Genomic DNA, 12283 nt, shown 5'->3' on the forward strand with positions numbered 1-12283 from the left:
GGCAGAGGCTGTCATGACATTTGTCAGCAGTGTCAGTAATGAGTGTGTTTACCCTGTATACCAGTCAGTGGTCAGTGGTTAGAAGAAATCAGATTTAGGTTGCTGATCATCTCTGTGAACAAAAGACATTGTAGGGATTTGTTCATTTCCACCCGCAGCTCACCAGATCTACTTAAACGAAAGCCTGATTAGAGAAATTACATGTGGACTGAAACTAGGAATACTGGCTTTCCTCAGGAGTGTTTGGAAAACTTGACCCACTCAAACATCAATACAATACCCTGCTACAACACAGTACCACCCCGTCACATAGTTCATTACGTGAAATCTATGCATGATTTGGGCTCCCAGGTGGCGCAACTGTCTAAGTGCTGGGCGATTGTGAGTTTGATACCTAGTGATGAAACAATCACCCATGGCCAGAAGTCCACAATTAGTATTACTAGGCAAAAACAGCTGCCCTGGAAGACTTTTCCACAGCCCAAAGGTTAGAGAAGCAGGTTTGGGAGAAAAGGGTCACTGGTTTGATCCCCAGGACAGGTGGGCAGCAGGGGAAGCGAAAAAAAAGTCATTTCAACATTCATGACTAAGGTGCCCTTGTGTAAGGCACCTAACCCCCAACAGCTCCAAACCATGCTCCTCGAGGACCCACTGCCCACACATTTTAGTGGGTGTGTCCCAATTGCATACTAATTCGTTAAACTCAAAAATCCACACTGGATTCTTGGATCTGGTTGGTTTTGGAGTATGAATTCAACGGCTGGCCGTGCTAGCACAGGCATATGTTGGCTGGAGCGTGTCGGCTGCCCAGTTATGCCACATAGGCAGCAGTTGGAAAAGAGGCTGTGGCTGGCTTTGCATGTATCAGAGGAGATGTGTGTTAAGTCCCTCCTAATGTCGGAAGCATTGCTAGTGCTAGGGGGAGATATGAACGGGTGGGTGCCAAGTTGGAAGGAAAAGGGACAAAATTGATAAAATAAAGAAAAACAAAAGGAGCTTGCCAGCTGATCTGTCGACACCTCGATAAGCCATTCTGTATAGAAAGTATACGATATTAATGATTTGTATAATTATGTATTATTAGCGTGTTAAGTGCCTTCCTGTAGACTCAAAACAAGATAAGCACTGAACCTTTGACAAACAAATGACGAGGCTTCTTTCCTTGTGAAAACTGAATAATTTTTCTGCAGTTGTGATTCATTTCTGTACCCATCAGCAGAGGAAGTGCGTGCGTGGTGAACCGTGTCCGCCGCCAACACTTAACCACCTTCATCATGCAACGGTCATGAACTCATTCCCACATCACCAAAGGAGGCCATCATTTTCTTCATGAAATTACTTTATTTTGTCGTCAGTGAAAGTTCTGACTCATAGGCAGTGATCAGAATCAATTCTGCATTCAGGGTCTCATTATACAAGCAGAAGGCAGTTCAAGGAAGACTTTCAGAAAGGAAGGCATGGGTGGTATAAGCAAACAATACTAACTGATAAACACACACATAGGCACACACACACCTGAATTAAAATCTGTCTTCAAGACACCATTAAGGCAATACTGAGGATGAGGTATAACGCTTCATACTTCCCACGATCAACAGGTAAGAGTTCATTCCAGTATCTCCCAAAATCAGTTCCCCATTTCACTACTAAGCATTTACACAAGCGATCATTCCAGAATTTACAGGGCCTGTACCATATGCTGTCTTCAGTGTAATGTCTTCCTTCAGACATCAGAACAACCATTAAGACGTTTCAGCCAAACAGAACAATGGATCAGGAGTCGAATCGGCTTCTATTCATAAGGAAATAAAGACAAACTGAACACTAAGAAGAACGGTTGTGGGTTGTGTTCGTAACAGTGCATCAACTACCATCAGATTCCGCTTTAATCACTGGGTCACTGCTACCCTCCGTCAGAACGCTTTTCTTTTGGGATCCTGACTGAAGAGTCCTCGGAAGTTCAGGTCTTGGGACATCAGTTCCTCCTCCACGTTCTCTAGAGCCCACTTGTGCTCAACGATCTCCAGGGCTTCCCATTCGCTCTGAAACACACCAGTGTACCCATTATAAGGAGAGGACTTGGCTGTCTCTCTCACACACGGGTCTTTCTCTCTTATACTGGTCACTTCATTTATCTCTCGTCTCATTTATCCCCACTCTTGTCTCGCTCACACACACTTGTCTCCATCCCTCTCGCACACTTACACTTACACTTGTCTCCCTCTCTCTCTCAAGTAGTTTCTTTCTCTCCAATTAGTGACTAATTTGCTTGTTGCTCTTACATGTTCCTCCCTCACTCGTGTCCCTCTTTCTCTCTCTCTCAATGTCTCCTTCACACTTCTCTCACAACAGCTCTCTCATCAGTGTCTCTCACTCGTTGGTGTCTCACTCATTTGTTTTTCACAGTGGTTTCTGTCATTAGTGTCTCTCACTTGCCTCTTTCTTCCCTCAGACTTCTGTCTTTCAATTGTCTCTTTGTTACACATCTGGCTCTTTCTGTCTTTATATATCAATCTGAATCATTCCTCACCTTAAAGGCCTTGTTGGGGTCCGGTGGCATAGCCATGGCTGCTCCGGTCATTTGATCTTGCATAATTCTGGACTGGTCCGCAGCTGTAAATAAGTAGAGTGTTTAGTTTAGGCATAGCTGTGGAAACTGCTACAATCATCAGGAATGTCTAATATTATAAGGTTATGAAGAACTGCTAATACTCTGATCAAGTTTAAATACAAGCACTGAACCAGCTCTAAACACACACACACACACACACACACACACACCTTGTTCTCATTGTTATCTAGAAATGAACTATTCTGCTCACCGTTGTCCTGCCCGAGTATCAGAGAGTACATGCTCCGCAGCCCGAAGACATTGAGGAAGTACCAAGATGCTGAACTTACCCTGCAAAAAGCACCAGATGTCACAGACTGCACAGACTTTTTTTACGCTAATGTAACTAAAATAAAAAAAAATGTAGTGGTTTAGGGAACTGGTTTACATTTACTGGCAAAAAAATTAACATATTGTCGCTGTTACCCAAAACCTCATCTCTAAAACAGCAACTTTAGAGGACAAGGAAAAAACCTTCTTAACTTTTAATGGAAGTCAATGTAAAAAGATTCAAACGTAAAAAGATTTTATTATAAGTAATTTTGGATCTTTTCTATTGGTTAATTCATCATTAAAGCCGTAAAATTGGAGAAACAAGGTTTTTGCATAACAAAAGTTTAACAAACGAACATCTACTGAGAATGGAAAGTGATAGTAATAGTTTCAACACTACCAGGACGCATCCAGCGACAGCAGTTCAATCCCTCTCTGCAGCATCGGTTTAAACCTCAGAGTCAGTGGAAAGGGAACCTTAGCTGTGGGTGGAAAAGACAACAATTATAAATCTAATCCAATCCAATAAAAACTCAGAATTTCACATGAACTTCACTCTTAAAATCCTCCTGATGAAATGCTACTTTAGCAGTTCAACTGAAGATCAGTAAGGATCCCAAGGTCATTTAAGGTCATGAAAACTGAAAAGGAGTTCAAGTCATTACAAAGTTTACAAAGCAGTGGTTTGTAACCCTAGTCTTGGAAAAAAAACCCAGCCCTGCAAATTTTAGTGTTCTCTCAGGCCCCCTACATCAACCTAATCCAGCTAATCAGATAATTAACAAGCCCTTAATGAACCTCTAAAATATGCAGGGCAGGGGGTCCTCCAGGATCAGGGTTGGGATATAGGCCCGTCACGATAAAACCTCTCACACATTTTTCAGCCAGTCATGCAATGACCAATGCATCAATAACAGCACCTCACACAGAGCAGACTGCGACAGGTGACAATGTTATTTATTTATTTACTTACTTACTTATAATTTTAAAAAGATTATATCCATATAACTTATATATCCCAAATAAAATAAGTACAATAATATTAAATAACAAATATTACATAAAATTCATTCTTTAATGGGTGTACTTACTTTATTATGCTAGTTATTATTTATTATGTTATGATAATATCAGTAAAATAAAACTGCCAAAAATAAAATTATTGTCTTAAATTGACAATACTGTTTATCTCAATAATCTCTGGAACAATACATCATCCAAAAATATAGTTATCATGAGAGGCCTGTTGAGATCCACGGTTTTAGAGCATCAGGAGACTCAGGATGACCAGTTGTACTCACTAGTGACAAACCCAGAGAAAGCCCAGTTGATCCATCCACCGATTACAATCATTGGCAGCACGTTGGTGAGATTGCCTTTCATCATGTCAGTCAACATGCTGGTATCTGAAGAGAGACATTAGATAATCTTTGTAAAAATAATTATTCTCAGGCATGACCCCTTATCACAGCACCTAATCAATGTTCACATTATCAGCCCTTACCGGTCATGGGATTTTTGGGCACCACTTTCCTCTTGACCTTCTTGAAGAAACCCGTTTCAGCATTGTTGAAGAAATGTTTTCGCATAGCAAACGACTGGGGATCAATCAGAGATTAACAATGATGAACAGAAGCTAAAACAGGGCTGGATTTCCCAAAAGCATCTTAGCTCAAAGACCTTCAGGCTGAATGGTTGAACGAGCATCGCACTAAACTCTAAACACTAAGGGTATTTTACACACCTGGACCGTTTAGTCCTGTGAAATCAGACTTGGCATGAATCCTTTGGGCAGGTGTGAATACAGTAATCGCACTCTGGTGCAGACTAAAACAAACGCACCAAGACCCTTGAGAAAAGGTGGTCTCCGCCCGGTCCCAAACAAATTTTGAAGTGGGTTGTTTGTGGTGAGAACATGATCCGACCTTGATCTGACCCAACTATCAGGTGTACTCTGCAAGCTTGAGCTAAACGGCTCCCGTAGCCAGGTCCTGCATTTACTTTCTCGCTCCTGCAGCAGACAGGTCTGACCAATAAGTAGAGGATGTTCTCACAGGGTTTAACAGGTGTGGAAACACCCTAAGACACTTTTGGGAAACTGGGCCCAGACTCCTCGTGTTAAAAACAGGCCATGATAATCTGATTAAAGATGCTTCAATTGATAAGATAATCAGAATCAGACAACCTCAATTTCACCCTCTACACAATTTATATACAATTTTAGCCTTTAGGTGACCTCCTGTGTGTAATACGGACATATTGACCACTGATGAAAATGAGGCTGATTGAGGTAAAACAGTGGTTATACTGTCAAAATGTGAAAATTACCTGTTTAGGGATGTACTTTCCATTCTCTCTGAGAATGCGGCTACGTATTAACACCTGGCTGAAAAACACATGAATGAATGAATTAATTAATTAATGTATGATTGAGTATATATATATTAATAAAAATTAAAAAAAAGCAGAAGACTGAGCGATACATAATCTATATAGGAATACCAAGATAATGATCATTGTATCCATGATAAAATATGAAAAAATAAAGCATCATCATTATCAAGCACTTTGTTTATGGCTTTTTTAATTCCATTTAGTATGATTTACTAATAATATTCAACAAAATAGTGTTTTGTTTTAGAAAATCTTTAGAAAAACTAGAAAGATTGTCCTCCTGTCGGTCTTCTTAACATATCCGAATACTGCACAAGGTTGTATCTGAGACAATTTTAAAATAAAAAGGGCAAAACAGTCCATTTAAGACAAGCTATGCACAGATTACAGGGTGGTAAGACATTTGCTGATGACAGCAGCAGTACATTAGAAAGACTAGAAAGAAGTAGGTCAGGACACATCCACCTTGCATCCACCTTAGTTGTGGCCAAGGTAGCCTAAGATCATCAAATCCCATGATAGTGAACTCACCCAGACATGACTGTTGAGTCCAGCACTGTCTTAATGAACTAGTTTTGAGTTTAGGGTGGAGGTTGGAGGATTTAGAGGTTCTCTCACCTGTCAGACACTTGTTCCAGATCCACTTTTTTATCACTTTGTAAAAGCTGGGTCACATAATGACGCAAAACTCCAACAAAAAACGTGATGAACACTATGGGCAGAACAACCCACATACGGATATTGGAGTCCAGCAGCAGCTCAGGTCCAGCCATGTTTGGGGAAAAGTTAATATCAACTAACTGACCAACCTAATTATAAAACACGGCCAAGTCAGCAAACTTCACTGTCTATCAAAACAACATTTATTCTACTTCTACTTCACAGAGCTTATAGCATATATAAATCATTACTCGGTCTTTTAAATATAGGAATCTAAAGGAGCTCCATGAAGCCTCATGACTGAGCTAGCTAACGTTATCTACTTATGGTCTAGGACATGACTTCAATGCTACAGTGCTAGCTAGCTAACTCCGTACGCTGGAGACGCATGGCCCGGCTAACATAGCTAGCACATAGCTAGCCTGCTATATTTAACTCGGTTTAAAAGAAGTAAGAAAGTCCTGTCATTCAACCATTTGCAAGCCACGATAGCAAGCAATTAATCACCTTTTTAGGATATTTGAGTTTTCTTTTCTTTTAGATTTAAACCACGGTTTCAGCCACTACGCTAAACGGTAAGCTAATGCTACGGAAATGGTTAATGTTTGCCCTTTGAACTGAAGACTTTTATTATGAAACCAGCTGAGCGTAATGTTTTGGGACTGATAATTAATGTTTAATAATTTTTATACACAGAATATTTTGTTATTTACAGTAATGATAAATTGTATTTTTGGCTTTAAAAAATAATTGGAGGTTAAATGATAGTTTGAACGTTAACTTGAGCTAACTAGTTCTATATATTTCTTTGTATTTAATGAAAATATAATGTCTCTATCTTGTTAGAAAACACAATAAAGCACTATAAAAATATTTCTGTTCTTCATATATTGCTTTAATACATTTTTAAATATAAAAATACATATATATGATACATTGCTTAACCAGTTGTATTTCAATAGTAACGAAATTTCCATCTAACGACATTATAAACATATGGCAAACAGAGACGATAAATGTCGTATATTTTTTCTATAGGTTTTAAAATTATACAAATAAATAAATATGTATTTTAAAAGTAAGAAATAATTTGAAACCGCATCATCATCATCTTCATCATTTCCTGCGGCTTGTCATGGTTGTTTCCTGTATCTTTTATAAACAGGTCGGTTACTCTCACATGGCGCAGGTTTAAACGCTTCTAATAGAATAATATTAGATATTTGCCGTGCAGAAAATATCTGAATTCCCAGGCATATGTGTTATATGAGTGAGGAACATCTCCTGTGAAGTATATCGTCCCCGAATTTAGTGCTATCTAGCCTGTTAGCAGGCTCCGGCAGTCTCCAGCAGTCTCCAGCAGTCTCCAGCAGGCTCCAGCAGTCTCCAGGAGGCTCCAGTAGTCTCCAGCAGTCTCCAGCAGGCTCCAGTAGTCTCCAGCAGTCTCCAGCAGGCTCCAGCAGGCTCCAGCAGTCTCCAGGAGGCTCCAGCAGTCTCCAGCAGTCTCCAGCAGGCTCCAGCAGGCTCCAGCAGTCTCCAGCAGTCTCCAGCAGGCTCCAGCAGTCTCCAGCAGGCTCCAGCAGGCTCCAGCAGGCTCCAGCAGGCTCCAGTAGTCTCCAGTAGTCTCCAGCAGTCTCCAGCAGTCTCCAGCTCCTTCCTACAGACGAGTTGGTGGTTCGTTGTTTTAATGAGGTTCTCTGATACAGCTGGTCTTCTACAGCACTTTATCCTGTGGGAACTGCGACTGTAACTGCTTTGCAGGATGACTTCTGGTAACCTCAATGTCGACGACAAGGTTCTGCAGTATGAGGCTTTTATCACTGATGTGCTGAAGAGAGATTTACAGTGAGTAGCTGCACACTGACGTGAGGTCACATAGGAAAGGACATGTGTGTGTGTGTGTGTGTGTGTGTGTGTGTTTGGCTTTTTCTATATGCAGATACATATTTAAACACATGGACATTTGATCAAAATCTTTTAAACAATATTAAAATATGTGGGTGATTATATAATCTAAACACATACAGCTGAAGAAATGTGTTTGCAAAATGTTTTGTTTTTTATTTATGAGGAAAAGGTTAGGATACCCCACATTTATTACTACTAAAGTGCCTAAAGTTAGAATCAGGTGCAGAACATCAGCTGCAGACAATTAAAACACGGTTAGAGAGGATTCTGGAGGAGCCTGTCCTATTTAAACCTCAGGCATTTAGTTGAATGTGCTCTTGATTGTTGAAGAGTGGTGAAGATCACCATGGCCAGACCCAAAGAGCTCTCCAGAACCTTCAGAAAGAAGGTCGAAGGTCTAAGAAGATCTCGGAATAACTAGAAATCTGCTGTTCCACTGTCCACAGTAATGTACAAGTGAAACAACTGACCAACATGCGCAGGTCAGGCTGTCAAGTTCAGCCCAAGAGCAGAGTGAAAGATGCGTAACATAAAATCCTTACAAAAAAATCAGGGGCATCAGGGGACCTACAAATAGCTCTCGCCACAGAGGAAGTCAAAGTACATCATCTCACCATCAGAAAGATACCAAAGAAGTGTGACTTCCATGGTGGGTGTGCAAAGAGAAAACCCCTACTGTCAAAAAAATAGAATATGATATAATAATAATAATAATAATAATAATAATAAAATAAGACCAGCTCCTCCAAAATATTCTCCAACTGATCATCTGCAGTACATTTGCATTTATGGCATTTAGCTGACGCTCTTATCCAGAGCGACTTACAAGGTTACTCATATTACAGAGGTGGACCAATGCAGTGTTGGGAGTCTTGCCCAAGTACTCTTATTGGTGTAGCGCAGCACAGTCACCCAGACCGGGAATCGAACCCCAGTGGTGTGGTAGCTCATTGGCAGGTAGTGGTTTTATCTGTTGCGCCACACCAATCACATGTGCTGCACCTTCCAATTTTATTTTACATGATAATGATTAAAGACATTTCCTCAGTTGTTTTTATGTGTTTAGTTACCTCTATCTCTCAATACTGTTTAAATTATGGTCAAATACCCATATGTTTAAATATGTTAAAAAGACAAACGTGTCCATGGGATGTCCTGTTTTGTTTTGTTTTTTGTTGTTGTTGTTGTTGTTGTTGTTGTTTTTTAAATCCCTCTTTTTCTTGTCATATGACTGTGTCTGTGTGTATAAATATCAGTTTGTTTTACCAGGAGAGTGTTGGAGCAGAGAGATGATGTGTATGAAAAGATTTCACAATACCTCCAGCTGAAGAATACCATTAAAAGTATACAGGTAAAATTAGCTTATTTGTTTTTACCTCTTTCTCCCTTTTCTTCCTTTGCTAACCTTACATCTGTACTCAAATCAGTCTCAAAACATCAGCATCGTCATCACAGTGTGTAAATGCACAGTAGTCACAAGGCCAGTTGTGCAATGCCATACAGATATTCCTTTTTTCTTTCTTTCATAGCTTGTGTAAAATCTATCACTTGGTTTGTGTGATTACCACTTCAGACTTTTGCCTTTTTGCCTTTCTCAGGAAACAGACAGCAAAGAACTTAAGACAGATGTAGACCTCGGCTGCAATTTCTATGTTCAGGCTCATGTGTAAGTGGTTTCTTTGGTTTCTCTGTCAGTGCTTTGTGTCGCCTGCATCTCCGGGCTTGACTGATGTTTCTTTCTTTCTCTTTCAGACCTGACGCTTCTAAAATCTTTGTTGCAGTTGGGTATGGGTTTTTTGTTGAGTTGACGCTCCCTGAGGCGTTGAAGTTCATTGAAAAGAAGACCAAACAGCTTACAGAGTAAGACCTTCTTAGACACAGATACAGTTAACATGTTGCTGAATCCCAGTGTAGAAAAAAAATTGCACTGGCAAATCAAACAAGCCAGCGAAGCTCGTCAGAATCATAAAAACATGTTAATCGTTTATATACTGCTTGTACAATCTCCAATCATGCTTCAGTACCAGAAAGCGGGTAAGGAGAGATAGGAAATATAAAAAAAAAAACAAAAAAAACAACACATTCAATAGACATAGCTCATAGCTGTGAGAAGCACTTTTGATTCCATAAAAATAATATATTGTGATATTTAAAGACAGTTTTCAGTTAAGACAGCACTAACAATATCATCAATATGCTTCGAAAAGCATATTTTTATCACAATAACAAAATTTACCACGATATGATAAAATATCGTCATATTGCCCAGCTCTGCTTTATATTGTCTTCTTTAAGCCATTAAAAAGTTCTTCACACATGTATCTCTTTTACAAAATGGGTCTGAATGGAACCAAAAATGGTTCTTTTATGGCATGTGTGCTCTTTATGTTAGCTGTTACTATAGTTGCATCTGGTAAATTTCAACAAAATCTTATTTTTTAAGTAATTTATCAAATTGTTCACTTTTTTTCCCAGTTCATTTTTCTGCCAGTTAACCCTGCCATTCATTACTCTCCCTATCACTAGCAATTTTCCCAACAGGAGGGTGAGCTAACGCGTCTCCTCCGTCCGGTACATGTTAAGCCAGCCACCGCCTCTTTTCAAACTGTTGCTGAAGCAGCATTACCGGGCAGCCAGCATGCCTGGAGGATAGCACAGAGTCCCCAGCTCCACCTCCCAGCTCCACCTCCCAGCTCCACCTCCCAGCTCCACCTCCCAGCTCCACCTCCCAGCTCCACCTCCCAGCTCCACCTCCCCAGTTAAGAGAGGCCTGTGCCGACCTACATTGCTTTTAAGAGTGCTGAGGGGAAAAGGCACAGCCTCCCTCGGACTCGGGCCGCTCATGGCAAAGCAGCATGGTTCGGGATTTGAACTTGTGACCCTAATTCGATGCTGGATTTTGCTCACAAGAGTTGTTTTGGTATTAATGCTGGAAATTTGTGAATGATGGGAAAATCAACTTGCTGTTGGTTTGTTAAAAGAAAAAAAATCTGACCACCCAGTGGGTTTTTTTAGTAGCCAGAATGTGGAATATTGTGGCCATGAGCACTAAGCAATAGGAGATGTTGACCTCTAGCTTAATCAGTCCAGTTTATTGTTCTTTCTTTGTCTCTTCCAGGTACACCGAGGTTCTTACCAAAGATGCAGCAAAAATTAAAGCAAACATCCGCTTGGTTTTAGAGGTAATCATTCTTATTCATCAGTAATTGTGTTGCTTCTTACTTTTTTCAGTATGGATGGAGCCGTTTTGCAGTTTAGAACATGTGCACTTTCTTATCTACAGGGTTTAAGAGAACTACAGGGTTTGAAAGATCTTCCTGAAACCACAAGGAGAGAGGTGTTTTAAATACATCTTATTTTCAACGTTGGAACCCCACTGTCATACTCTTTGCTTTAGTTTTTTGAGAGATTATGTATGACTGGGACTGGAGGGCATTAGGCTTCAAGAGTAGCTATTGTTACTATTATATAAAACAATGTGATTCAAGGTGGACTTGGATTCTTAAAAGGTTGTGCTGTTAATGCTGTGAAATGGATTTAATAAAATGCATCTTATTTTGAATAGTGCTGAGCACTGTAATGGTTTTTAGTGATGGTGCCTGAGACGGTGACTAATGTTTTCTTGCAAATGTGTGACTCATGCCTCCTCGCTCTTTAAGTAGTCACTAGATTGTTTGTTTGCAATTCATGAGTTTCATTGGTCACACCACTTCCAATAGCTTTGATGATTAATCACTGCATTATGTCTTTGTTTTCAGTGAGAACACATGAATTTGGTTAATTAAAATATTCTACTACAGGAGATGAGCTGCATCTCATTTGATGCTTTTAATACATAGATGTGGAATGAGTAGAAACTAAGAAAATTGGATGTGAAAGAATAACTGCAAGCGTTTACATCCAAAGCCGTCTTGGATGATGGAAATAACCAATGCAACCTCCCATTAAACTTAAACACATTTAAATAATTCCATTCAGTGCAACACAACAGTCTGGTTTCTTGGTCTGACAAGCACACAACACTACACCTTGTTCAAGACTCCTAACACTACATTCTTCTACCGGGGTACCATGATTCAAGTGTATGTAACTCTGTATAAGAACGTCAGAAAAATACAGACTTTTTGCTACGACTGGGTGTGCTATGGAAGCCTGTTTCCATCACTTAAAATAAAATTGAGAATCAGCATTTTTTCATTATTTGGGGAATTGCGGTTTTTGAAATACTGTCATTTAGTCTAATTTTGAGATACTAAGTCCATATTTTTATTATTTTTGAGATATTCATTATTTCATGATCTCATTATATGATACAGTAGAATTTAAGTAGTTATAATAATAAATATACCTTATATATTTATGTGAATGTTTTCAGACTTATTGTGTTAATGTAGTCTGCTAACTGTCTTAAGAGTGAATTATGTTATTTTAAATAAG

At 39.6% G+C, this 12283-nt stretch overlaps 2 protein-coding genes across 2 annotated transcripts; one reads left to right on the forward strand and one right to left on the reverse strand.

Annotated features, from left to right (window-relative positions):
• Positions 1 to 1321: 1321 nt before the first annotated feature.
• On the reverse strand, positions 1322 to 6525 carry LOC140556745 (ER membrane protein complex subunit 3). Its single transcript, XM_072680809.1, has 8 exons — positions 5897 to 6525; positions 5213 to 5270; positions 4389 to 4482; positions 4186 to 4290; positions 3285 to 3366; positions 2823 to 2902; positions 2531 to 2613; positions 1322 to 2042 (listed from the first exon to the last, which is right to left on the reverse strand). The coding sequence occupies exons 1-8, from the start codon at positions 6049 to 6051 to the stop codon at positions 1914 to 1916; spliced, it is 786 nt and encodes a 261-aa protein (XP_072536910.1). The 5' UTR covers positions 6052 to 6525; the 3' UTR covers positions 1322 to 1913.
• Positions 6526 to 7045: 520 nt separating this feature from the next.
• Positions 7046 to 12066, forward strand: uxt (ubiquitously-expressed, prefoldin-like chaperone). Its single transcript, XM_072680810.1, has 6 exons — positions 7046 to 7783; positions 9116 to 9197; positions 9445 to 9512; positions 9599 to 9706; positions 10965 to 11028; positions 11130 to 12066. The coding sequence occupies exons 1-6, from the start codon at positions 7701 to 7703 to the stop codon at positions 11190 to 11192; spliced, it is 468 nt and encodes a 155-aa protein (XP_072536911.1). The 5' UTR covers positions 7046 to 7700; the 3' UTR covers positions 11193 to 12066.
• The last annotated feature ends 217 nt before the right edge of the window (positions 12067 to 12283 follow it).

Source organism: Salminus brasiliensis, chromosome 6 (assembly GCF_030463535.1).
Source record: "Salminus brasiliensis chromosome 6, fSalBra1.hap2, whole genome shotgun sequence".
Classification (NCBI taxonomy): Eukaryota; Metazoa; Chordata; class Actinopteri; order Characiformes; family Bryconidae; genus Salminus; species Salminus brasiliensis.